Source organism: Somniosus microcephalus, unplaced genomic scaffold (assembly GCF_052327205.1).
Source record: "Somniosus microcephalus isolate GS21.2 unplaced genomic scaffold, FLI_Smic_1.0 unresolved_chr2, whole genome shotgun sequence".
NCBI lineage: Eukaryota > Metazoa > Chordata > Chondrichthyes > Squaliformes > Somniosidae > Somniosus > Somniosus microcephalus.
This window is the reverse complement of record NW_028225180.1, coordinates 11,201,715-11,224,975: the sequence shown is the minus strand read 5'-3', so window position 1 is coordinate 11,224,975 and position 23,261 is coordinate 11,201,715. Positions and strand designations below refer to the sequence as shown.

The 23,261-nt window shown below is 51.5% G+C and overlaps 2 protein-coding genes and 3 non-coding genes across 5 annotated transcripts in view; 2 read left to right on the top strand and 3 right to left on the bottom strand.

Moving 5' to 3' along the window:
- Window positions 1–1,282, top strand: part of LOC147092111 (solute carrier family 15 member 4-like) — a 166,540-nt gene extending 165,258 nt beyond the window's left edge. Inside the window, exon 8 of the mRNA XM_085976382.1 lies at window positions 1,278–1,282. Within this exon, the coding sequence (XP_085832508.1) occupies window positions 1,278–1,282 (5 nt within the window). The remainder of the gene's footprint in view (window positions 1–1,277) is intronic.
- Window positions 1–23,261, top strand: part of LOC147092098 (AMP deaminase 3-like) — a 997,179-nt gene that overhangs the window by 346,406 nt on the left and 627,512 nt on the right. The window lies entirely within an intron of this gene.
- Window positions 11,947–12,019, bottom strand: trnat-ugu (transfer RNA threonine (anticodon UGU)). Its single transcript has one exon. It is a non-coding gene; the product is annotated as a tRNA-Thr (tRNA).
- Window positions 17,989–18,061, bottom strand: trnat-ugu (transfer RNA threonine (anticodon UGU)). Its single transcript has one exon. It is a non-coding gene; the product is annotated as a tRNA-Thr (tRNA).
- Window positions 21,915–21,987, bottom strand: trnat-ugu (transfer RNA threonine (anticodon UGU)). Its single transcript has one exon. It is a non-coding gene; the product is annotated as a tRNA-Thr (tRNA).

Sequence of the window (23,261 nt, the reverse complement as noted above, 5' to 3'; positions counted from 1 at the left end):
AAACGATCGCCGCCATTGGTAACGGCGCGCGACTGAGTCGAGTGTAGCCATTGCCGCCATCTTAGGAAAGGCTGGCAGGGCGGGAGTCAGCGCACGCGTCAACATCGGCCCGGAGCGTGACCTGAGCTAAGGTGAGTCCGGCCGGGCCTCACGCACTAGGCAGCGCACCGGCCGGCCCTGAGGCGCTGATCCGCGGAGGTGGAGGGAGGGAGGGAGAGCAGAGGGGGGGGGAGGGAGGGAGAGGAGAGGGGGGGAGGGAGAGGAGAGGGGGGGAGGGAGGGAGAGGAGGGGGGGAGGGAGGGAGAGCAGAGGGGGAGGGAGGAAGAGGAGAGGGGTGGGAGGGAGGGAGAGGAGAGGGGGGAGGGAGGGAGAGGAGAGGGGAGGGAGGGAGAGGAGAGGGGGGGAGGGGGGGAGAGGAGAGGGGGAGGGAGGGAGAGGGGGGGAGGGAGGGAGAGGAGAGGGGGAGGGAGGGAGAGGAGGGGGGAGGGAGAGGAAGGGGAGGGAGGGAGAGGGGAGGGGGGAGGGAGGGGAGGAGGGGGGGAGGGAGAGGAGGGGGGAGGGAGGAGAGGGGGAGGGAGACAAGGGGGAGGGAGTGGAGGGGGGGGCGGGGAGGGTGAGGAAAGGGGGGAGGGAGGGAGAGGGGAGGGAGGGGGAGGGAGGGAGAGGAGAGGGGGTAGGGAGGGAGAGGAGAGGGGAGGGGGGAGAGAGGGAGAGGAGAGGGGAGGGGGGGAGGGAGGAGAGGAGATGGGGAGGGAGGGAGAGGAGAGGGGGGAGGGAGGAGGAGAGGGGAGGGAGAGAGTGGAGAGGGGGAGGGAGGGAGAGGAGGGGGAGGGGAGAGGGAGGGAGGAGGAGGGAGAGGAGAGGGGAGGGAGACGAGAGGGGGAGGGAGAGGAGAGGGGGAGGGAGGGAGAGGAGAGGGGGAGGGAGGGTTATGAGGGGGGAGGGAGGGAGAGGAGAGGGGGAGGAGAGGAGGGGGGGAGGGAGAGGAGAGGGGGAGGGAGGGAGAGGAGAGGGGGAGGGAGTGACAGGAGAGGGGGAGGGAGGAGAGGAGGGGGAGGGAGGGGGAGGTGAGGGGGAGGGAGGGAGAGGAGAGGGGGAGGGAGGGAGAGGAGAGGGGGAGGGAGAGTGAGGAGAGGGGCAGGGAGGGACAGGGGAGGGAGGCAAAGAGTGAGGGGGTGGGACAGGGAGGGAGAGCTCGCCCTCTTCCTTCCTTCCTTCCTTCGCAGGGGTCGATCGGGCCCACGCCTGACGCGTTCCTTCCCCCCCTTTCTCTCCAGGCTAATCTCAAACTAAATCCAGCAGGCTCTCTCTCTCTCTTCCCCCAGTCTCTCTCTTCCCCCCCCCAATCTCTCTCTTCTCACACCAATCTCTCTCTTCTCACCCCCAGTCTATCTCTTCTCCCCCCAGTCTCTCTCTCTCTCTCTATTCCAACAACAACATGCCCTCAAAAAACCCCTCAGCACCGCCGGGCACTCCAGCTATCTATCTCTATATATTATAAAAATGGTTGGTCCGTCTGTCTTTCTGTCTTTCTGTCTGTCTGTTTGTCTGTCCGGCTATACAGTCAAAAGTTATAGAGCATACCTACACACATGTTATATCAAAAGAAAGCTTATCATTAGGGGACTCTAATAGGTGTATTTACTTTTTTGGTCAGACAAAAATTGTTCAGACAGTATACAAAAAAGTTTCAAAAAAACGGCAACATTCCGCTCATTAGCATTGAGTGACGTGATGGTTGACCAATCGTACAGGGGATTAACTTGATGGTTGACCAATCGGTGCGTCACGCGGGGTGTTTCATTGTGTGTGTGGGCTGGCCAAATCTTTCTGAGCTGAGGTGAGTGGCGGCCATCTTGATTCCTAACTCTTGATTTATTTTTCCCACTTTGTGTGTGTGTGGAGGGGATTTTTGGGAGCGAGTTGAGGTGGGGAAGGATTTCCTGGCAACCGGGCCCGGGCCTGGGCCTCTCTCAGAGCCTGTAGCTGCTCAGGAGGGCAGGGGTGGAGGGTTACCCTTGCAACCGGCAGTGTATCTCTCTCCCACCCAGTCTCTCTCTCTCTCTTCCCCGCGCAGCCCGAAAGCCCGGGGGAAGAGGGAAGCAAACGGGTGAGCGGCGGCGTCTCACTCTCCCCCCCAGTCTCTCTCTCTCTCTTCCCCACGCAGCCCGAAAGCCCGGGGGAAGAGGGAAGCGAGCAGGTGAGCGGCGGTGTCTCACCCTCTCTTCCCCACGCAGCCCGAAAGCCCGGGGGAAGAGGCAAGCAAGCAGGTGAGCGGAAGCGTCTCTCTCTCCCCCCCCACCACAGGGAAAGGCATTTCTCTGCTGCCCGGCCAACCGGGTCCAAAGGCCCGCCGCGTTAACGATGAGGAACCCCGGGCTCGCTTCGGAGCGATGGGCACCCGGCCCTCCCGATGTCGGACTGACTCCGTTCTGGTACTGGAAAGGAGGGAGAGACAGGGGGGGGGAGGGAGGGAGGGAGAGGGAGAGGGGAGGGAGGGAGAGGGGTGAGGAGAGGGGCAGGGAGGGAGAGGAGAAGGGGAGGGAGTGAGAGAGAGTAAAGCAGGGAGAGACAGTGGCAGGTAGAGAGAGGGTGAGGGAGGGAAAGAGTGAGGGGTTGGGACCAGGGAGGGAGAGAGCTCGCCTTCTTCCTTTCTTCACAGGGGTCCATCGAGCCAGGCCTGAGGCCCCTCCTTCCCCCCCCTCTCTCTCCAGGCTAATCCCGAACTGAATACAGCAGTCTCTCTCTCTCTCTTCCCCCGTCTCTCTCTTCCCCCACGTCTCTCTCTTCTCCCCGTCTCTCTCTTCTCCCCCTGTGTCTCTCTCTCTCTCTACCCCCCCCAGTCTCTCACTCCCTCTATTCCCCCCAGTCTCTCTCTCTCTTTTTCTCTTCCCCCCAGTCTCTCTCTCTTTCTCTCTCTTCCCCCCAGTCTCTCTCTCTCTCTCTTCCCCCCCAGTCGCTCTTCCCCCCCCCCCCCAGTCTCTCTCTTCTCCCCCCAGTCTCTCTCTCTCTTCCAACAACAACATGCCCTCATAAACCCTCGGCACCACCGGGCACTCCAGCTAGCCTATGTATAAAAATGGTTGGTCCGTCTGTCTTTCTGTCTTTCTGTCTGTCTGTTTTGTCTTTCTGTCTGTTTGTCTTTCTGTCTGTCTGTCTGTCCGGCTATATAATCAAAAGTTATAGAGCGTACCTACACATATGTTATATCAAAAAGAAAGCTTATCATTAGGGGACTCTAATAGGCATATTTACTTTTTGGTCAGACAAAAATTGTTCTGACAATATACAAAAATGTTTCAAAAAATGGCAACATTCCGCTCATTAGCGTTGAGTGACGTGATGGTTGACCAATCATACAGGGAATTAACCTGATGGTTGACTAATCGGTGCATCATGGGAGGCATTTCATTGCATGTGTGGGCGGGCCTAATCCTTCTGAGCTGAGGCGAGTGGTGGCCATCTTGATTCCTAACTCTTGATTTATTTTTCCCACTTTGTGTGTGTGTGGAGGGGATTTTGGGAGCGAGTTGAGGTGGGGAAAGGTTTTCCCCTGCAACCGGGCCCGGGCCTCTCTCACAGCCTGTAGCCACTCAGGAGGGGGGCGGGGAGGGAGGAGGGTTACCCCGGCAACCGGTGGCGTCTCACTCTCACCCCCCAGTCTCTCTCTCTCTCTTCCCCATGCAGCCCGAAAGCCCGGGGGAAGAGGGAAGCGAGCAGGTGAGCGGCGGGCATCTCACTCTTTCTTCCCCACGCAGCCCGAACGCCCGGGGGGAAGAGGGGAAGTGAGCAGGTGTGCGGCGGCGTCTCTCTCTGCCCCCCAACGCAGCGAAAGGCGTTCATCTGCCGCCCGGCCAACCGGGTCCAAAGGCCCGCCGCGTTAATGATGAGGAACCCCGGGCTCGCTTCGGAGCGATGGCCACCCGGCCTCCCGATGTCGGCCTGACTCCGTTCTGGTACCGGAAAGGAGGGAGAGACAGGGGGAGGGGAGGGAGGGAGAGGTGAGGAGAGGGAGGGCGGGAGAGAGAATAAAGCAGGGAGAGACCGGGGCTGGGAGAGAGAGAGGGAGGGAAAGATTGAGGGGGGTGGGACAGGGAGGGAGAGCTCGCCTTCTTAGAGCTCGCCTTCTTCCTGCCTTCGCAAGGTTGATCAGGCCAGGCCTGAGGCGCTCCTTCCCCCCCCCCTCTCTCTCCAGGCTAATCCTGAACTAAATCCACCAGTCTCTCTCTCTCACCCCCCCGTCTCTCTCTTCTCCCCCCAGTCTCTCTCTCTCTCTTCCAACAACAACATGCCCTCAAAAAACCCTCGGCACTGCCGGGCACTCCAGCTAGTAGATAAGTAAAGAACACTCGGTGGTACCGCTACACTGTCATTCTCTGTCACTCCCTTTCTACCTCTTTCTCTGTGTCTCTCTCCCTTTTACCAATCCCTCTCTCGCTCCCCTTCGCTCTTCCTCCATCCGCCCTTCTCCCATCCTCTCTACTTTCCCGCTCTCTCCTTCCCTTCCATCTCTCCCCCCCCTTCTAACTCTGTCACTCCCTCTTCCCTCCCTTCCAACGTTGTCTCTCCTGTTTCCCCTCTCTCATTTCCCCCTCCTCCTCGCTCTATCTCGCCTTCCCGCTCTCGGCATCCCCCTTCCCCTCGTTCTCTCTCCCACTTCTTTCTCTTCCTCTCTCCTCTTTTCACGCTGTCTCTCCACTTCCCTCTCTCTCGCATTCCGTCTCTCCACTTCCCGACTCTCTATCTCCTTCCCTTTTCTCTCTCCCCTGCACCCTCTCACCTCTTATCTCCCCATCCTTCTTCTCCTCTCCCCAAGAGGAAAGGAGAGAGTGAGAGGGGGAAAGCGAGAGAGCAGGAGGAAGGGAAGTGGTGAGAGAGCGGGGAAAGAGTAGAGAGAGGAGCTGAAGTGTTGGTGGGGATGATGAGAGAGAGGCGGGGAAGATAGTTGGGGGGATGTGTGGAGAGAGGGGGAATTGAACAGATGAATAGGGAGAGGTGGATATTGGGAAGGAAGAGAGAGCTTGTTCTGGTGTTGGTCTCGGAGCTGTTTCATATTTAAAAGTGAAAATGCTGTGAATTAACAAATTTGCACAAGCCCCAGTGAGATTTGAACTTACGACCCCTGGTTTAACAAGACCAGTGCTCTAACCCCTGAGCTATGGAGCCACCTGCACTGCATTACTTCTCATTCCAGTTAGTGCTGTGCGTTTGAAGAATGAGGCAGGGCGCAGTTCACCACTCAGATTGTGTCTCATCCCCCGATACCTGCCTCAGGCTCTTCAATAGTCACCTACATAGAAGATAGGAGCAGGAGCAGGAGTAGGCCATTCGGCCCTTCGAGCCTGCTCCGCCATTCAATGAGATCATGGTTGATCATTCAAATTCAGTACCCTGTCCCTGCCTTCTCCCCATATCCCTTGATCCCTTTAGCCTTAAGAAATATATCGAACTCCTTTTTGAATATATTTAATGAAGTGGCCTCCACCGCCCTCTGTGGCAGAGAATTCCATAGGTTCACCACTCCCTGGGTGAAGAAATTCCTCCTCATTTCAGTCCTAAATGGCTTACCCCTTTTCTTCAGACTGTGACCCCTGGTTCTGGACTCCCCGGCCATCATAAACATCCTTCCTGCATCTAGTCTGTCCAGGCCTGACAGAATTTTATAGGTTTCGATGAGATCCCCTCTCAATCTTCTAAACTCCAGTGAGTATAAGCCCAATTGACACAATCTCTCCTCATACATCATTCCTGCCATCCCAGGTATCAGCCTGGTGAATCTTCGCTGTACTCCTTCCATGGCAAGAACGTCCTTCCTCAGGTAAGGCGACCAAAACTGCACACAATACTCAAGGTGCGGTCTCACCAAGGCCCTGTACAGCTGTAGCAAGAAATCCTTGTTCCTGTATGCGAACCCTCTTGCTACGAAGGCCAACATACCATTTGCCTTCTTAACTGCCTGCTGCACCTGCATGCTTACCTTCAGCGACTGGTGCACAAGAACACCCATGTCTCTTTGCACTTCCCCTTCTCCCAATCTATTGCCATTCAAATAATAATCTGCCTTCCTGTTTTTGCCACCAAAGTGGATAATCTCACATTTATCCACATTATAGTGCATTTGCCATGTTTCTGCCCAATCACCCAATCTGTCCAAATCGTACTGGAGTTTCTCGACATCCTCCTCACAGCTTACCCTCCCACCCAGCTATGTGTCGTCTGCAAATTTGGAGATATTACATCCAATTCCCTCATCCAGATCATTAATATATATTGTGAACAGCTGGGGTCCTAGGACCGATCCTTGCGGTACCCCACTAGTCACTGCCTGCCACTCGGAAAACGACCCGTTTATTCCAACTCTTTGCTTTCTGTCCGCCAACCTGTTCTCTATCAAGTCAATACCGTGCCCCCAATCCCATGTGCCTTAATTTTGCACGCTAATCTCTTGTGTGGGACCTTATCGAAAGCCTTCTGAAAGTCCAAATACACTGTGGTAAACCACTGTATTGTATATTGCCACCTCTGGGTGGCGCTGTGTATGGAGGCATGCCTCAGCTGACTCCACCCACCACTGTGTGGGTTTCGTTCAGACTTGTTCAGTCACTCACGAAGAAGCATGGTCTCTTCTTAGCTAATAAAAGCCTTATTCATCTCTTCTTTCGACTCATCATCTCTTCTTCGACTCATCACCTTTTATGAAGTAATTGATAAGCGTATCAATTTTATTAGCTAAAAGTTAAATGGCGACACCTGAGGAGCAACAACAGCAACGGATACAGCAGACATTGCTGAGAGCCCTCAGACCACCACGCCTGGACCTCGACCCTCAAGATGTGGGTGCATCAGCCAAGTTTGAACACTGGCTGAGCTGCTTTGAATCCTTCCTCGCAATCTCACAGGTTACAGAGGAGGATCACAAACTGAAAATTTTGACCGCCCAGGTGAGCCATCAAGTATATATGCTAATCCGGGACTCTAATACGTACGTGGCGGCCCTCGAGCTACTAAAAGGGCAATATACGCGCCCAGTGAACACAATTTACGCCCGACACCTCTTGGGATCCCGCAGGCAGCAACCGGGAGAATCGGTAGGGGCATTTGCACGGGCGCTACTGGCACTCTGCAGAGACTGCGATTGTAAAGCGGTAACGGCTGTGGAGCACGCGCAGGGACTCGCCTGTGATGCCTTCGTCAGGGGCCTCCAGTCAGACCACACCCGGCAGAGACTGCTAGAAAGCAAGGAACCCGACCTGAAGACGGCCATTGCCCTTGCGCTCTCGTTAGAGGAGGCCCACCGAAACCTCGAGGCATACCCCCGTAACGGCGCCGAGACATGGCAATCGAAACCGTGGGACACGGGACCGCCGCCCCCGGCACCAACCGAGACAGCAGCCTCCGGTAAGAACTGCTTCGATGCCCAGTAACCAGGCCCAAAAATGCTATTTCTGTGGCCAGTTAAAACATCCCAGAGCGCACTGCCCAGCTAAGACAGCTACCTGCTCGGGCTGCGGGAAGAAAGGCCATTACGCTAACGCCTGCAAGGGGAAGCCAGCCAGCAGCGCAGCGTGCGGGCCGTGGGAGCAGCCATCTTATCCGCCATTTTGTGTACCCCCGGCCGCATGGCATCCGCCGCCATCGTATCCAACGCACTCAACCGCCATTTCGTCACCGGAACCGACCACCGTCTCGGCGGATGACTATAGTGACTCACTAAGCCACATACTGGCCTCCGTGACGCTGGATCAAGGCCACCCTCACCATCTATCCAGCTCCATGATGGATATCGCGGTAAACGGCCGCGCCACCAGTTGCCTGATCGACAGCGGGAGCACAGAGAGTTTCGTCCACCCCGACACGGTACGTAGCCACTCCCTCACGATTCTGCCAACGCACCATCGCATTTCTATGGCGTCCAAGTCCCAGTCAATGGACATCAGCGGCTACTGTGTGGTGACCCTGTCAGTAGGGGGCACTGAATATCAAAAATTTAAACTGCTAATCCTGCCCCGTCTTTGCGCTGCCGTCCTGCTAGGGTTGGATTTTCAGTGCCACCTTAAGAGTGTCACACTAGCATACGGTGGACCCCTCCCCCCACTCACAGTCTGCAACCAACAACTTTTAAATCGCCCGCTGCAAACCACCTGCAGCCTTTCCACATTAAAAGTCCCCCCCCCTCCCCTGTTCGCTAACCTCACCCGCGACTGTAAACCCATCGCTACCAAAAGCAGGCGGTACAGTGCCGGGGACAGAGCTTTTATCAGCTCTGAGGTGGAGCGGCTCTTGAAGGAGGGCATTATCGAAGGTAGCACTAGCCCCTGGCGAGCCCAGGTTGTAGTCGTTAAAACCACTGCAAAACGCCGCATGGTAATCGACTACAGCCAAACCATAAACCGGTACACCCAGCTGGACGCATACCCCCTCCCTCGCATATCTGATATGGTCAATCAGATTGCGCAATACAAAGTATTCTCCACCATCGACCTTAAGTCAGCGTACCACCAGCTGCCCATCCGCCATGAGGACCGCCAGTATACTGCCTTCGAGGCAAACGGCCGCCTCTACCACTTCCTTAGGGTCCCCTTCGGCGTCACCAACGGGGTTTCGGTCTTCCAAAGGGAGATGGACCGAATGGTTGACCAGAACGCGCTGCGGGCAACCTTCCCCTATTTGGATAACGTCACCATCTGTGGCCACGACCAGCAGGACCACGACGTTAATCTAGCAAATTTCCTCCGTACGGCCCAACGGCTGAACCTAACGTACAATAAGGAAAAATGTATGTTTCACACCAAGCGCCTGGCCATCCTCGGCTGCATGGTGGAGAACGGAGTCATCGGGCCCGACCCCGACAGAATGCGCCCCCTAATGGAGCTACCCCTTCCCCACTGCCAAAAAGCACTGAAGAGATGCCTGGGGTTTTTCTCCTACTACGCCCAGTGGGTGCCCCTCTATGCAGACAAAGCCAGGCCCCTCATCAAAGCCACCTCCTTCCCCCTGACACCAGAGGCGTGTGCAGCCTTCACTCTTATCAAGAACGATATCGCGAAGGCCGCAATGCACGCGGTGGATGAGTCCATCCCCTTCCAAGTGGAGAGCGATGCCTCCGACTTCGCCCTAGCCGCGACCCTTAACCAGGCGGGCAGACCCGTGGCCTTTTTCTCAAGGACCCTCCAGGGCCCCGAGACGAGACACTCCTCCGTCGAAAAGGAGGCCCAGGCTATTGTAGAAGCGGTGCGTCACTGGAGGCATTACCTGGCCGGGAAACGATTTACCCTGCTCACTGACCAGCGTTCAGTAGCTTTTATGTTTAATAATAAGCAGAGGGGTAAAATCAAGAACGACAAGATCTTGAGGTGGAGAATCGAACTCTCCACCTACAATTATGATATCTTGTATCGGCCAGGGAAACTCAATGAGCCCCCAGATGCCCTATCACGTGGTACATGCGCCAACGCGCAGAGTGATAGGCTGCAGTCCCTCCACAATGACCTCTGCCACCCGGGGGTCACCAGGTTTTACCATTTTATCAAATCCCGTAACCTGCCCTACTCCATCGAGGAGGTCAGGACCATGACCAAGAGCTGCCAAATCTGCGCCGAGTGCAAACCGCACTTCTATAGGCCGGACAGAGCAAGCCTGATCAAGGCCACCCGCCCCTTCGAACGCCTGAGCGTCGATTTTAAAGGGCCCCTCCCCTCCGCTGACCGCAATGTGTACTTCCTCAACATAGTTGATGAGTACTCCCGTTTCCCCTTTGCCATCCCTTGCCCAGACATGACCAGTACCACGGTCATCAAGTGTCTGAATGACATCTTCGCTCTGTTCGGGTTCCCCAGCTATATACATAGCGACAGGGGCTCATCGTTCATGAGCGACGAACTTCGGCAGTACCTGCTAACAAGAGGTATCGCCACGAGCAGGACCACCAGTTACAACCCCCGGGGGAACGGCCAGGTGGAAAGGGAGAACGCGACGGTTTGGAAGGCAGTCCTCTTAGCACTAAAATCTAAGGGCCTTCCGACCTCCCGCTGGCAGGAGGTCCTCCCTGCAGCGCTTCACTCCATTCGGTCACTGCTTTGTACTGCCACTAATGCGACCCCTCATGAGAAAATGTTCGTTTTCCCCCGGAAGTCTACATCGGGAACCTCGCTACAGGCATGGTTGACTTCTCCTGGGCCCGTCCTACTGCGGAGGCACGTGAGGACGCATAAAACGGACCCCCTGGTCGAGCGGGTGCACCTCCTACACGCCAACCTCCAGTATGCCTGGGTGACATACCCAGACGGGCGGGAGGACACGGTCTCCATACGAGATCTCGCACCCTCGGGTACCCCTGAATTACCACCGTTATCCCCCTTACCACCGTTATCCCCCTTACCACTGTTATCCCCCACCACCCCTCCCAACCCAACCCCTGCAGACGGCATGCCAAAGCCCCAGGAATCTTCGCCAACCACCCAGACACCAGACCCGACGTCGGATGCTGCAACACCACCGCCGCCACCACGACGATCAGGACGTCAGACAAGGCCTCCTGATAGACTTAACTTGTAGTACCCTTCACCCCGCCGGACTTCACATTAAACAAGGGGTGAATGTGGTAAACCACTGTATTGTATATTGCCACCTCTGGGTGGCGCTGTGTATGGAGGCATGCCTCAGCTGACTCCACCCACCACTGTGTGGGTTTTGTTCAGACTTGTTCAGTCACTCACGAAGAAGCATGGTCTCTTCTTAGCTAATAAAAGCCTTATTCATCTCTTCTTTCGACTCATCATCTCTTCTTCGACTCATCACCTTTTATGAAGTAATTGATAAGCGTATCATACACCACATCCACTGCTTCCCCCTTATCTATTTTACCAGTTACATCCTCAAAAAATTCCAGTAGATTAGTCAAGCATGATTTACCTTTTGTAAATCCATGTTGACTTTGTCCGATCCTGTCACTGCTTACCAAGTGCTCTGCTATTACATCTTTTATAATAGATTCTAGCATTTTCCCCACTACTGATGTCAGGCTTACCAGTCTATAATTCCCCGCTTTTTCTCTACGACCTTTTTTGAGTAGTGGGGTAACATTAGCTACCCTCCAATCCATGGGTACTGTTCCAGAGTCGATCGAGTTCTGGAAGATGACCAGCAATGCATCTACTATTTCTAGGGCCACTTCCTTAAGTACCCTGGGATGTAGATTATCAGGCCCTGGGGATTTATCAGCCTTCAGTCCCCTCAATTTTCCTCACACCATTTCCCTACCTCTCCACTAAAATAGAGCAACTTTCACGTACTAAAACGTCCCAAGGAAACTCAGTTACACTCTATCTCTCTCTCAGCCTCCTTCTTTCTATATTTCTCCCTCTTTGTGTCTCTACCACTCTCTCACTATCTTTCTGTCACTCTCTATCTACCTCTTCCTTTTTCTCTGTGTCTCTCTCATTGTCTCTCTCTTTCCCTCTCTTACTTTTACTCTCCCTCTCTCAATTTCTCTCTCGCTCCCCTTCGCCCTTCCTCAGTCTCAGTGCTCTTCCTACATCCGCCCTTCTCTCGCACTCTCTCCTTTCCCGCTCTCTCCCCTTCTTCATTCTGTCTCTCCGCTTCCCTCTCTCTCCCTTTCCACCTCTATTCTTCCATCTCTCCCCTACACCCTCTCGCCTCTTCTCTCCCCATCCTCCTGTCTACTCTCCCCAAGAGGAAAGGACAGAGTGAGAAGGGGAAAGACAGAGGAAAGGGGAGAGAGAAGTGCTAAGAGAACAAGGAAAGCGTAGAGAGAGAGAGGCGGGGAAAATAACTAGGGGGATGTGAAGAGAGAGGCAAAGAGGCGGAGTACTGGGGAATTGAACGGAGGGGTGGAGAATGGGAAGGAAGAGTGAACCTGTTCTGGTGTTGGCCTCGAAGCTGTTCCATACTTAAAAGTAAACATGCTGTGAATTAACAAATTTGCACAGGCACCAGTGAGATTTGAACTCACGACCCCTGCTTTACAAGACCAGTGCTCTAACCCCTGAGCTATGGAGCCACCTGTACAGGATTGCTTCTCATTCCAGTTAGTGCTGTGCGTTTGAAGAATGAGGCAGGGCGCAGTTCAACACTCAAATTGTGTCTCATCCCCCGATACCTGCCTCAGGCTCTTCAATAGTCACCTCTCAACAACAATAGAGCAGCTTTCACGTACTAAAACATCCCAAGGCAACTCAGTTACACTCTATCTCTCTCTCAGTCTCTCTGCCTCCTTCTTTCTATATTTCTCCCTCTTTGTGTCTCTACCACTCTCCCCTTCGCTCTGTCACTCCCTCTTCCCTCTTTTCCTCTCCTGTTTCACCTCTCTCATTTCCCCTCCTCCATCTGCCTCTCTCTCCCCTTCCCCTCGCTCTATCTCGCCTTCCCGCTCTCGGCATCCTACCCTTCCCCCCTTCCTCCATACGCCTCTCTCTCCCCTTCCCCTCATTCTCCCTCCCTCTTCTTTCCCTTCTCTCCCTCTCTACTCTTTTCACGCTGTCTCTCCGCTTCCCTCTCTCTCGCATTCCACCTCGCCACTTCCCGTCTCTCTATCTCCTCCCCCTTTTCTCTCTCCCCGACACCCTCTCCCTCCCTTTCGCCTCTTCTCTCCCCATCCTCCTCTCCCTTTCCTCCTTCTACTCTCCCCAAGAGGAAAGGACAGAGCGAGAGGGGGTAAGAGAGAGGAAAGGGGAGAGAGTAGGAGGAAGGGAAGTGGTGAGAGAGAGGAGGTTTTTGTGTATGTACCTTTAAGAGAATAACTGGTCTCAGACTGCAGTACCGGCAGTGACCACCCCTGTCTAAAAGGTGCTAGTAAGCCTCTGTAGTTTCAGTTTCCTGATTGACTTCATTCAGTAAAGACTTGTCTTGTTCAACTCCTGCTGTCCGTGTCTCAATCATACACGGACATAATACTGGCGACGAGCAGATACGAACTTACCTACAGTCTGCACCACCTCCTGGATCCATTCCTGAATGAAGTGAGCAGAGGTCGAGGCCAGAAGGAAGAAAGAAGCAGTAGAAACGGGCGTCGACCATGGGCATCCGCCCCTGTGTTAGCGGAGTTGAAGATTGCTGGAGAAGCTGTCGAAAGCGGGGACTGGTTCCTGTCGACGGTGCTTCAGCTAATCGGGCTGGTGGCAGGTAGTACACTGATCCTTCCTGGGCTGCGGCGGTCGTGAACTCGAGCGGGTGGCTTGCAACGGGGCCGAGCAGCATTGTCGGGAAGAGGAGAGAGAGAGGGTGGAGCACACAGGGCGCGGCCGGTGCTACAAAGCCGGGCTGCGTACAGACCCGAGAAGAGGGAGGCAAGAGTCCCACAGGGTTGTTCCACGACGGGAAAATAATAAAAAAAAGAAATAGTAAACGCGCAGGAAACCGCGAGGAGCTGCAGGTTACAATGGAAACCACGGAAAGCAGCGCTAGCAACAGTGGGGAAGAAGGCAAAGCGCGGGAGGCGCCATCTTAATCAGCGGGGAAGAAGGCAAAGCGCGGGAGGCGCATTTTGTTAAATCGGGGAAGAAGGCAAAGCGCGGGAGGCACCATTTTAGATTTTCAAGATGCCGAAGTCTGGCTGTATCACTGCCTTTGATAATACAATAGAGGACTGGACTACGTATGTGGAAAGAGTCGAGGTATATTGCGAGGCAAACAAAATAGCCGATGAGAAAAAGGCATCGGTATTGCTAAACTTAATGGGCGCTAGAACGTACGTCCTATTGCGGGACCTGATTACTCCAGCCAAACCGAAGGCGAAGAGTTTTAACGAAATTGTTGCTGCCCTACAGGAACACCTAAACCCTGCACCGCTGTTGATAGCAGAAAGATTTAAATTCCACAGGAGAACTCAGCATAAAGATGAGAGCAATGCTGAGTACCTTACGGAACTACGCAAGCTATCAAAGCACTGCCAGTTCGGAGCAGGACTGGCAGATACCTTACGGGACAAATTTGTCTGTGGACTCCTGAGTGAAGGAACACAGAAGAAGTTACTCTCAGAGAAAGAGCTGACGCTAGATAAGGCTTTCAGCGTGGCAGTATCGTATGAAGCAGCAGCCAGGGGGGCTGCAGAAACACAACAAAAGCCACAGGAAAACGGCACCCACGAAATGACACGGGGATTTGCAAAATGTTATCGCTGCGGCAGAACTAACCATGACCAGAAGGACTGCTGGTCCAAGGACAAAATATGCAGGCAATGCGGAAAGATGGGACACATTGCACGAGTTTGCAGGTCTGGGAAGAAGACCAGCGACAACAAAAAGGCTACGAAGGAACCGTACAAGAAAGTACAAAAGATGACGGACAGTGGTTCCGAAGACCAGATGAGCGATAGTGAATCCGGGATCAAGAGACTAAGCTGTCTCAAACTTCACAATGTAATCGCAAAAGAGGATCACCGAACCATTTGGGTCACCCTCACGATAGCAGGGTCCGAAGTTAAAATGGAATTGGATACAGGATCAGCGCTAACCGTCATGAATCGACGAGACTACGTGCGGCTATTCTCACACATATCCTTGAGAGAGACATCCATCATCTTGACGACGTATACGGGGCAAAAAGTACACCCCAGAGGAAAAATAAGGGTGCCTGTCGAATACAACGCCAAGAAAATACGGAAATTGTATCTCTACATACTGCCAAATGGTGGACCACTGTTATTGGGACTTAAATGGATCAGGAAGATAAGCTTAGATTGGCACTCCATTCATGCAATGATGGTGGATGGTAAAAAAGATGAAGACGTCACTCCGAGACGATTGTCAACAATCTTAGCTAACGCCAAAGAGGTATTTCAACAAGAACTGGGCACTCTTAAAGGCGCAACCGCCTCGATAAAAATAGAAGAGAATGCAATTCCCAAGTTTTTCAAAGCAAGACCGGTACCATATGCAATTCGCCCAGCCGTTGAGGCAGAGCTGGAGAATCTGGAGAAGGCAGGCGTGTTGTCTAAGGTCGACTGGAGCGAGTGGGTGACACCTATCATTCCTGTCATGAAGAAAACTTTAAGCAATAAGTCTGAGGAGCCAAGGAAGGTTCACATCTGTGGGGACTTCAAGGTGATGGTGAACCCAGTCCTTCACACAGTACAATATGCTCTTCCAAGGATAGAAGACATCTTCGCCTCACTATCTGGAGGGAAGCGTTTTACGAAAATTGACCTAGCAAAAGCATATTTGCAGATGGAGGTTGAAGAATTCTCTAGGAAGTATCTCACGATAAACACTCACAAAGGTCTTTACCAGTATCATCGATTGGTATTCGGAGTAGCATCGGTTCCGGCGATATGGCAAAGAGCGATGGAACAAGTCCTGCAAGGGATTCCGGGGACTCAGTGTTACTTCGACGACATCCTTGTGACAGGTGAAGATGACAGTGAACACCTTAACAACCTAGAACAGGTGCTCACTAGACTACGGGAACATGGGCTACGAGCCAACCGCCCCAAGTGCAAGTTTTTTAAGAAACAGATATCGTATTGTGGCCACGTGATTGATGAAGAGGGGTTACATAAGTCCCCTGACAAAATTGAAGCGGTTGTTAAGGCCCCAGCGCCTGAAAATGTGTCGCAACTGAGGTCATTCCTCGGATTGGTGAATTACTACCATAAGTTTTTACCGAATTTGTCCACAATTCTGCACCCACTGAATGCCCTGCTACGAACGGGAGTAGCATGGAAGTGGAGCAATGACTGTAAGCGGGCCTTTCAGAAGAGTAAGGACTTAATCACTTCAAGAGAAGTATTGGCTCACTACAACCCAGCACTGCCGATCAGACTGGCGTGTGATGCGTCTCCCTACGGCATTGGGGCGGTACTATCACATAAATTCCTTGATGGTTTAGAGAGGCCGATAGCTTTTGCGGCATGCTCGTTAACTTCTGCCGAGCGTAACTACGCCCAGATCGACAGAGAGGCCCTCAGCCTAGTGTGGGGGGTGAAGAAGTTCAATCACTACCTGCACGGTCAAAAATTTACTCTACTAACTGATCATCAACCTCTTGTCTCCATTTTCAACCCTCAGAAGAGCGTACTGATGATAGCGCAGCGGCTGCAGAGGTGGTCCCTTTTCCTAGGGGCGCACCAATATGACATCGAGTACAAAGGAACTAAACAGCATGGGAATGCTGATGGATTGTCGCGCCTACCGTTGCCGACAGTGGAAGAAGACCTTGCAGTGGATCCAATGGAGATATTCCACTCGACCATAGTCGAATGTCTCCCGGTGACGAATGCAAACATAGAAAAAGAAACACGAAATGACCCGACACTATCCCGGGTCTATGATTTAACGGTGAAGGGATGGCCAGCACATGGCGAACCACTGCTGCCAGCATTCTCGCCGAGAAGAAAACAGCTGTCAGTGTGCAGAGGAACCTTGATGTGTGGATCCAGAGCAGTAATTCCACCTAAGTTGAGGGATAGAGTGCTCAATGAGCTTCATGAGGGTCATCTGGGTGGGGTAAAAATGAAGAATTTAGCCAGAGCATTTGTGTGGTGGCCGGGAATCGATAGAGAAATCGAAGAGATGACCAAGAGCTGTACAGGGTGCCAGAAGGTCCAAAACGCCCCATCACAAGCTCCTCTACATCCATGGGAGTGGCCCTCATCTCCATGGCAAAGGGTGCACATTGATTTTGCTGGTCCCTTCATGGACTCGATGTTTTTAATTGCAGTGGATGCACATTCAAAGTGGCCAGAGGTAATAAAAATGTCCTCAACCACCACAGAAAAAACTACCACAGTTTTACGAACCATATTCGCCAGGAATTGGCTGCCTGAACAGATTTGCTCTGACAATGGACCACAGTTTGTGTCTGAAGAGTTCCGGAGGTTCTTAAAGAACAATGGTGTTAAGCATTACACATCTGCCCCATATCATCCAGCCACTAATGGATTGGCCGAGAGGTTTGTTCAAACATTCAAGAAGGCTATCAAGGCAATGTGTAATGAAGATTTACCCCTACAACACAAGGTGGACAACTTCTTGTTTGCGTACTGGAATGCGACACATGCGGTTAGCAACCAAACTCCAGCCATGATGTTCTTCAATCGAGGACTACGATGCCGCTTGGATTTGGTTAAGCCAAACGTCCGAAGAGATGTGGAGAACAGGCAGTTTCAGAATATGAATGAAAGGCCGACCAGGAGTTTTAAGATAGGTCAACCAGTTTTGGCCCGGCACTACCGCACTGAGAAATGGCAGCCAGGAACGATTTGTACACGACAAGGGCCTCTCATGTATACTGTGGACGTTGGGGAGAGCATTGTAAGACGCCATGCTGACCAGATTCTAGAGTCACTGGAAAACGTCAACTCCACAACACGATCTGATACACCTGACAATGAAATCGACGTACCAATTGCAGCTACCGCAGAATCGGTGATATTAGAAGCAGATGAACCAAACAACGACATTGATTCCGACTCAACCTTGCCAGAAGAACCCGATACCCCAAAGAGGCGTTATCCAGACAGAATCAGGAAGCCTCCTCAAAGACTGAACTAATAATTGCTTAAACTTAACCAATGTATCTAGCAACAGTAATTGTGATTGTAATTAGTTATCATTTAGTTGTTAAATGAATGTTATGTACTGTTTATCTAAAAGGGGAGGAATTGTTGTGTATGTACCTTTAAGAGAATAACTGGTCTCAGACTGCAGTACCGGCAGTGGCCACCCCTGTATAAAAGGCGCTAGTAAGCCTCTGTAGTTTCAGTTTCCCGATTGACTTCATTCAGTAAAGACTTGTTTTGTTCAACTCCTGCTGTCCGTGTCTCAATCATACACGGACATAATAGAGGTGAAGAAAGAGAGAGGGAAGATAGCGAGGGGGATGTGCAGAGAGAGAGAGAGGCAATACAGGGGAATTGAACGGAAGGAGAGAGAGAGGTGGAGATTGGGAAGGGAGAGAGAGCCTGTTCTTGTGTTGGTCTCGGAGCTGTTTCATACTTAAAAGTAAACATGCTGTGAATTAACAAACTTGCACAGGCCCCAGTGAGATTTGAACTCACGACCTCTGGTTTACAAGACCAGTACTCTAACCCCTGAGCTATGGAGCCACCTGCACTGGATTGCTTCTCATTCCAGTTAGTGCTGTGTGTTTGAAGAATGAGGCTGTTAAGTCTGTGTGTTATAATGAGAATTACTACACAGACCACAAGAGTAAATTTTAACAGGTCTTTACTAGTCGAAGGTCAGGGCTGAACTGCCCAATAAATCATTACACAGCACTTATATACCGGTGTGGTCACCACCGGTATTACAGTATACAGCAGCCAAGATAAAGTAGTGCAACCCTTAAAATAGTTCTCTTAAAGGTGGAACGGTTACATACACCACAATCCTCCCTTTTTAGCTTAACAGTATATATTCCCCATTAACCATAACATACTAACATATATACACAACTTCATGTAAAAACAGTTCACAGATTCAGTCTCTGAGGCGGCGCCTCCTGCGCCTCCTGACTCGGTCCGGATAACGCCTCGGTGGTGTAGTAGTTTTCGGTGGTGTAGTAGGTTCTCGTTGCTGGGGTGACTCATCTAATAGTCCTTCACTGGACTTAACAGCTTGAACTTTTGTAACTTCAGAACCAGCATTGCTGACTTCTAAAGGCTCGAGTACCTTGGGAAGTTTTTCTACTTCCAGACTGATTTGGCTCAGTTCGGAGGGACCACGTGCGTGACCTGGTAGGGGTGATAATGGTTCAGATGAGTCATCATCTTCTGCTTCTTCTCTATTGTCTTCTATTTCCTTCATCACTTCAGCTTTTGCCTCTGCCACCAATTCCCTGAGTGGCTTATTACTGCTGACACTGCTCACAAAAGGGTGCTCTTTCTTCTTAGCTTTCAACTGATCGATGAATTTGACATATTCCCTTTCTTGCTCAGCTTTGATTCGTTTGGCCTCCTCGCGCAGACGGTTTGTGTGTTCCTGTTCCATTTTCTCAATCAGCTGCTTCTGCTGTCTTTCCAGATTCTCCCACTCTGTGTCAAAGAACTTTTTCTTTGCATTCATCTCTTGCTCAAAACGGCGAATCATTTGTTCTAATTGCTGTTGTAGTTTGAAATTGAGTTGAGTTCGAGCCCGGTGTTCCTCAGAAATGTGCATGTCTGTAGACTGGACAGACTCAGAATTCTCTGTCAAACTATGTTGTTATTGTTCAGTGGAATTCTGTTCTGATACTTTGTTCTCTTCTGAAGCATTTATGCACTCCTTCGTTTTTCCATCATTAGTCTGCAAGTCCATTTAGACTTGTCTTTTGCACATGGGCTGGTCTTACCATCATCAGTTCCAGAGCCTGAGCTGATTGTCTTCACCGAGTTCTCACTCTCTGCTTTGTCACTGTCACTGCTGCATATGCCCTCATCCAATATTCTGGACAATCGTTCAGGTTTAACATCTTTTCTTCCGGAATCTACCGTTATTGCTTTTAGGGAGTGCCAGTCCATATTTATTTTCCTGATCCACTCCCGTCCCAGAAGTGGTGGACCTCCCTCAGGTAGTACATATATGTCCATTCCTTGGTGTTCTTTGCCCTGGTGTACCACCTTGACTTTTATCTTTCCGATGGGGTATACTCTTTGCCCCGTGTATGTCTGCAATACTATCTCCGTATCCCGTAGGGGAATATGTGTGAATAACCTTTTGTAATCTTGCTTATTCATGACCGTCAACGCCGATCCGGTGCCCAATTCCATCTTCACTTGGACTCCTGCTATCTGAAGTGTGAACCAGATAGTTTGTAGGTCAGCTTCCTTACTCACATTGTGAATTCTCAGACTGCCCAGTTCCTTGCTGTTGGAGTCTGAATCCGAATTCTGTTCATCCGAACTCTTCTCAGCCACCTTATGTACCTTTCTGCACTTTTCCTGCGGTGACTTTTTGTTGCTGGTCTTCTTTCCTGACCGGCATACTTTAGCTATGTGACCAAGCTTGCCACATTTTCTACATTCCTGGTTTTTAAACCAGCATTGGTTCTGATCGTGTGTTGTCTTCCCACAACGATAACATTTCGTTGTACCCAAAGCCATTTGATCTACGCTGAGTACCGCTGCCTTCAGCTGCATTTCCACAGTGCCTCTCGCTGCGGCTTCGTGCGATGCTGCAATAGTGACAGCCTTATCAAGTGTAAGATCATTCTCTTCAAGTAGCCGCTTTTGTGTTCCTTCTTTCGACAATCCACACACGAATTTGTCTCTCAGTGCCTCTGTCAGTCTTTCCCCAAACTGACAGTATTTCGCTAGCTTACGCAGTTCAATTAAATACTCCGCGTTGCTTTCCTCTTCCCGTTGCGTTCTCGCATAAAATTTAAATCGTTCCGCTAACATCAGCGGTGTGGGGTTCAAATGATTTCTCAGGACAGCAACAATATTAGCGAAAGTCTGATCCGCCGGTTTAGCTGGTGATAGAAGATGCTTCAATAGCCCGTATGTCTTCGCACCCATTGAGTTTAGTAAGGTTAGTGCTTTATCTTTATTTTATATTTTATTTGCCTTATGATAAATCTCTATGCGTTCTACATACGTGGCCCAATCTTCAACATCGGGATCGAAATCGTTGATGTTACCACGCTTAGGCATCCTCGCAATCTTCTTGAGAAACAAAAACAATTTTTTTTTTCTTTTACAAAATGGCGGTTTCCCGCGCTTGTCTTCTTCCCCGGCCTACGAAAATGGCGGCTGCCTTTCTCCCCCGCTGGCTGTAATGGCGATTGCCGTATTGCTACGTTCGCCCTCCCCAGCGGTTCTCAAATCGTGCCTCCCAGCCTCTCTTGCAGTCTGGTCCTTTCCCCCGGCTGAGTTCTCCGCGGTTTTTTTTTCTCCCGCGCCTTACGCTGTCCTGGTCGCTGCGCCTCGCGGCCTCGGTAGCTGCCCAGCCTTTCTCACCGGTCGCGGTCTCTCTCGACGCTGTTGCGTCTCCCAGCCAGCTTGCAGCCCGATCTTTTACACCGGCTGCGTTTGCATTCACCGCGGCTCCCGTGCCTTACGCTGCCCCAGTCTCAGCGCCTCTGGCCCCGACTTCTGTCCGGCTCTTTTCCCCGGCCGTGGTCGAATTCTCCGCCCTTATATCCTCCGTTTTTCCCTCCCCTACTTCACAGCCAACGTGGCCGACTTGCTGCTCGTTGCTGATCGGCTTACCCACCACCGTGATAGAAGGGATGATCACTGCCTGTTGCTGATGGAAGGCTTCGTGTCAGAATTCTTCCTTTGCTCTTCAAACCCGCGTCTTTTCTCAGCAGGATGATGAGGGCGGATGCCTCCTCTCAACGTCCGTTAAACTGCCTTGGATGTATCTCTGCCGCAGGGTAAGATCGTACTCGTCGCCACTGTTAAGTCTGTGTGTTATAATGAGAATTACTACACAGACCACTTCCCCCCTTCCTCCATCCACCTCTCTCTCCCCTCATTCTCTCTCCCTCTTCTTTCTCCTCTCTCCCTCTCTCCTCTTTTCATGCTGTCTCTCCGCTTCCCACCTCTCTCCTTCCACCTCACCACTTCCCCTCTCTCTACCCCCTTCCCTTTTCTCTCTCCCCTACACCCTCTCCCTCCCTTTCGCCTCTTCTCTCCCGATCCTCCTCTCCCTTTCGCCTCTTCTCTCCCCATCCTCCTCTCCCTTTCCTCCTTCTACTCTCCCCAAGAGGAAAGGACAGAGTGAGAAAGAGAGAGGAAAGGGAAGAGAGTAGGAGGAAGGGAAGTGATGAAATGGTAGAGAGAGGGGGTGAATGGGAGATGGGGAAGGTGAGAGAGAGGCAAGATAGGTAGAGGGAGGGGTAAGGAAGAGAGAGACAGGCAAAGAGGGGGAGTACAGGGGAATTGAACAGAAGGAGAGGGAGTAGGTGGAGATTGGGAAGGGAGAGAGAGCCTGTTTTTGAGTTAAAAGTAAACATGCTGTGAATTAACAAATTTGCACAGGCCCCAGTGAGATTTGAACTCACGACCCCTGGTTTACAAGACCAGTGCTCTAACCCCTGAGCTATGGAGCCACCTGCACTGGATTGCTTCACATTCCGGTTAGTGCTGTGTGTTTGAAGAATGAGGCAGGGCGCAGTTCACCACTCAGATTGTATCTCATCCCCCGATACCTGCCTCAGACTCTTCAATAGTCACCTCTCAACAACAATAGAGCAACTTTCATGTACTAAAACGTCCCAAGGCAACTCCGTTACACTCTATCTCTCTCTCAGTCTCTCTGCCTCCTTCTCTCTATATTTCTCCCTCTTTGTGTCTCTACCACTTTCTCTCTATCTTTCTGTCACCCTCTGTCACTCTCTTTCTACATCTTTCTCTTTTTCTCTATGTCTCTATCACTTTCTCTCTCTTTCTCTCTCTCACTTTATCTCTCTCTCACTTTCTCTCTCTCTTTTTCTCTCACTTTCTCTCTCTCTCTCACTTTCTCTCTCTCTCTCACTTTCTCATTCTCTCATTCTCTCTCTTTCTCTCTCTCACTTTCCCTCTCTCTCTCTCACTTTCTCTCAGTCTGTCTCACATTCTCTCTCGCACTCACTTTCTCTCTCTCCCAATTACTCTCCATCTCTCACTTTCTCTCTCACTTTCTCTCACTTTCACTCTCTCTCTTTCTCTCTCTAACTTTCTCTCTTTCTCTCTCATTTTCTCTCTCTCTGTCTCTCACTCTCCCTCTCACTTTATCTCACTCTCTCTTTCTCTCTCTCACTTTCCTTCTCTTTCTCTCTCTCACTTTCTCTCTCACTTTCTCTCTCTCTCTCACTTTATCTCGCTCTCTCTAACTTTCTCTCTCTCTCTTTATTTCTCTCGCTTTCTCTCTCTGTCTCCCTGTCACTTTCTCTCTCTCTGGCTCAATTTCTCTCTCTTTCTCGCACTCACTTTCTCTCCCTTTCTCTCTCTCACTTTCCCTCTCTCTCTCTCTTTCTCTCTCACTTTCTACCTCTCTGTCACTCTCCCTCTCTCTCTCACATTTCTTTGTACTTGCATTTCATCGTGCATGTGCCTTTTACAATGAGCTGCTCACCCCCATAGCCGGTCAGTCTGTGTGAGGTGGGCTGTAGCTCACACTCATCCTTCAAACTGTGATACTCACTCAGAGGAATTACGTTAACCTGAGATCCAGTGTCTAGTTTAAACTTAAGCTCTTTGCCCTGTTTTCCTATCTCAATATCGGCATAAGCTTGCTCAGTCTCTGAAATCTGTTTTTTCTGTGACACAGAATCAATAAACAGTTCCTCTGCATTTGGCGCTCTATCTGGCATTTGGCTGTCACTCACTGTGTGTACTGCTAATC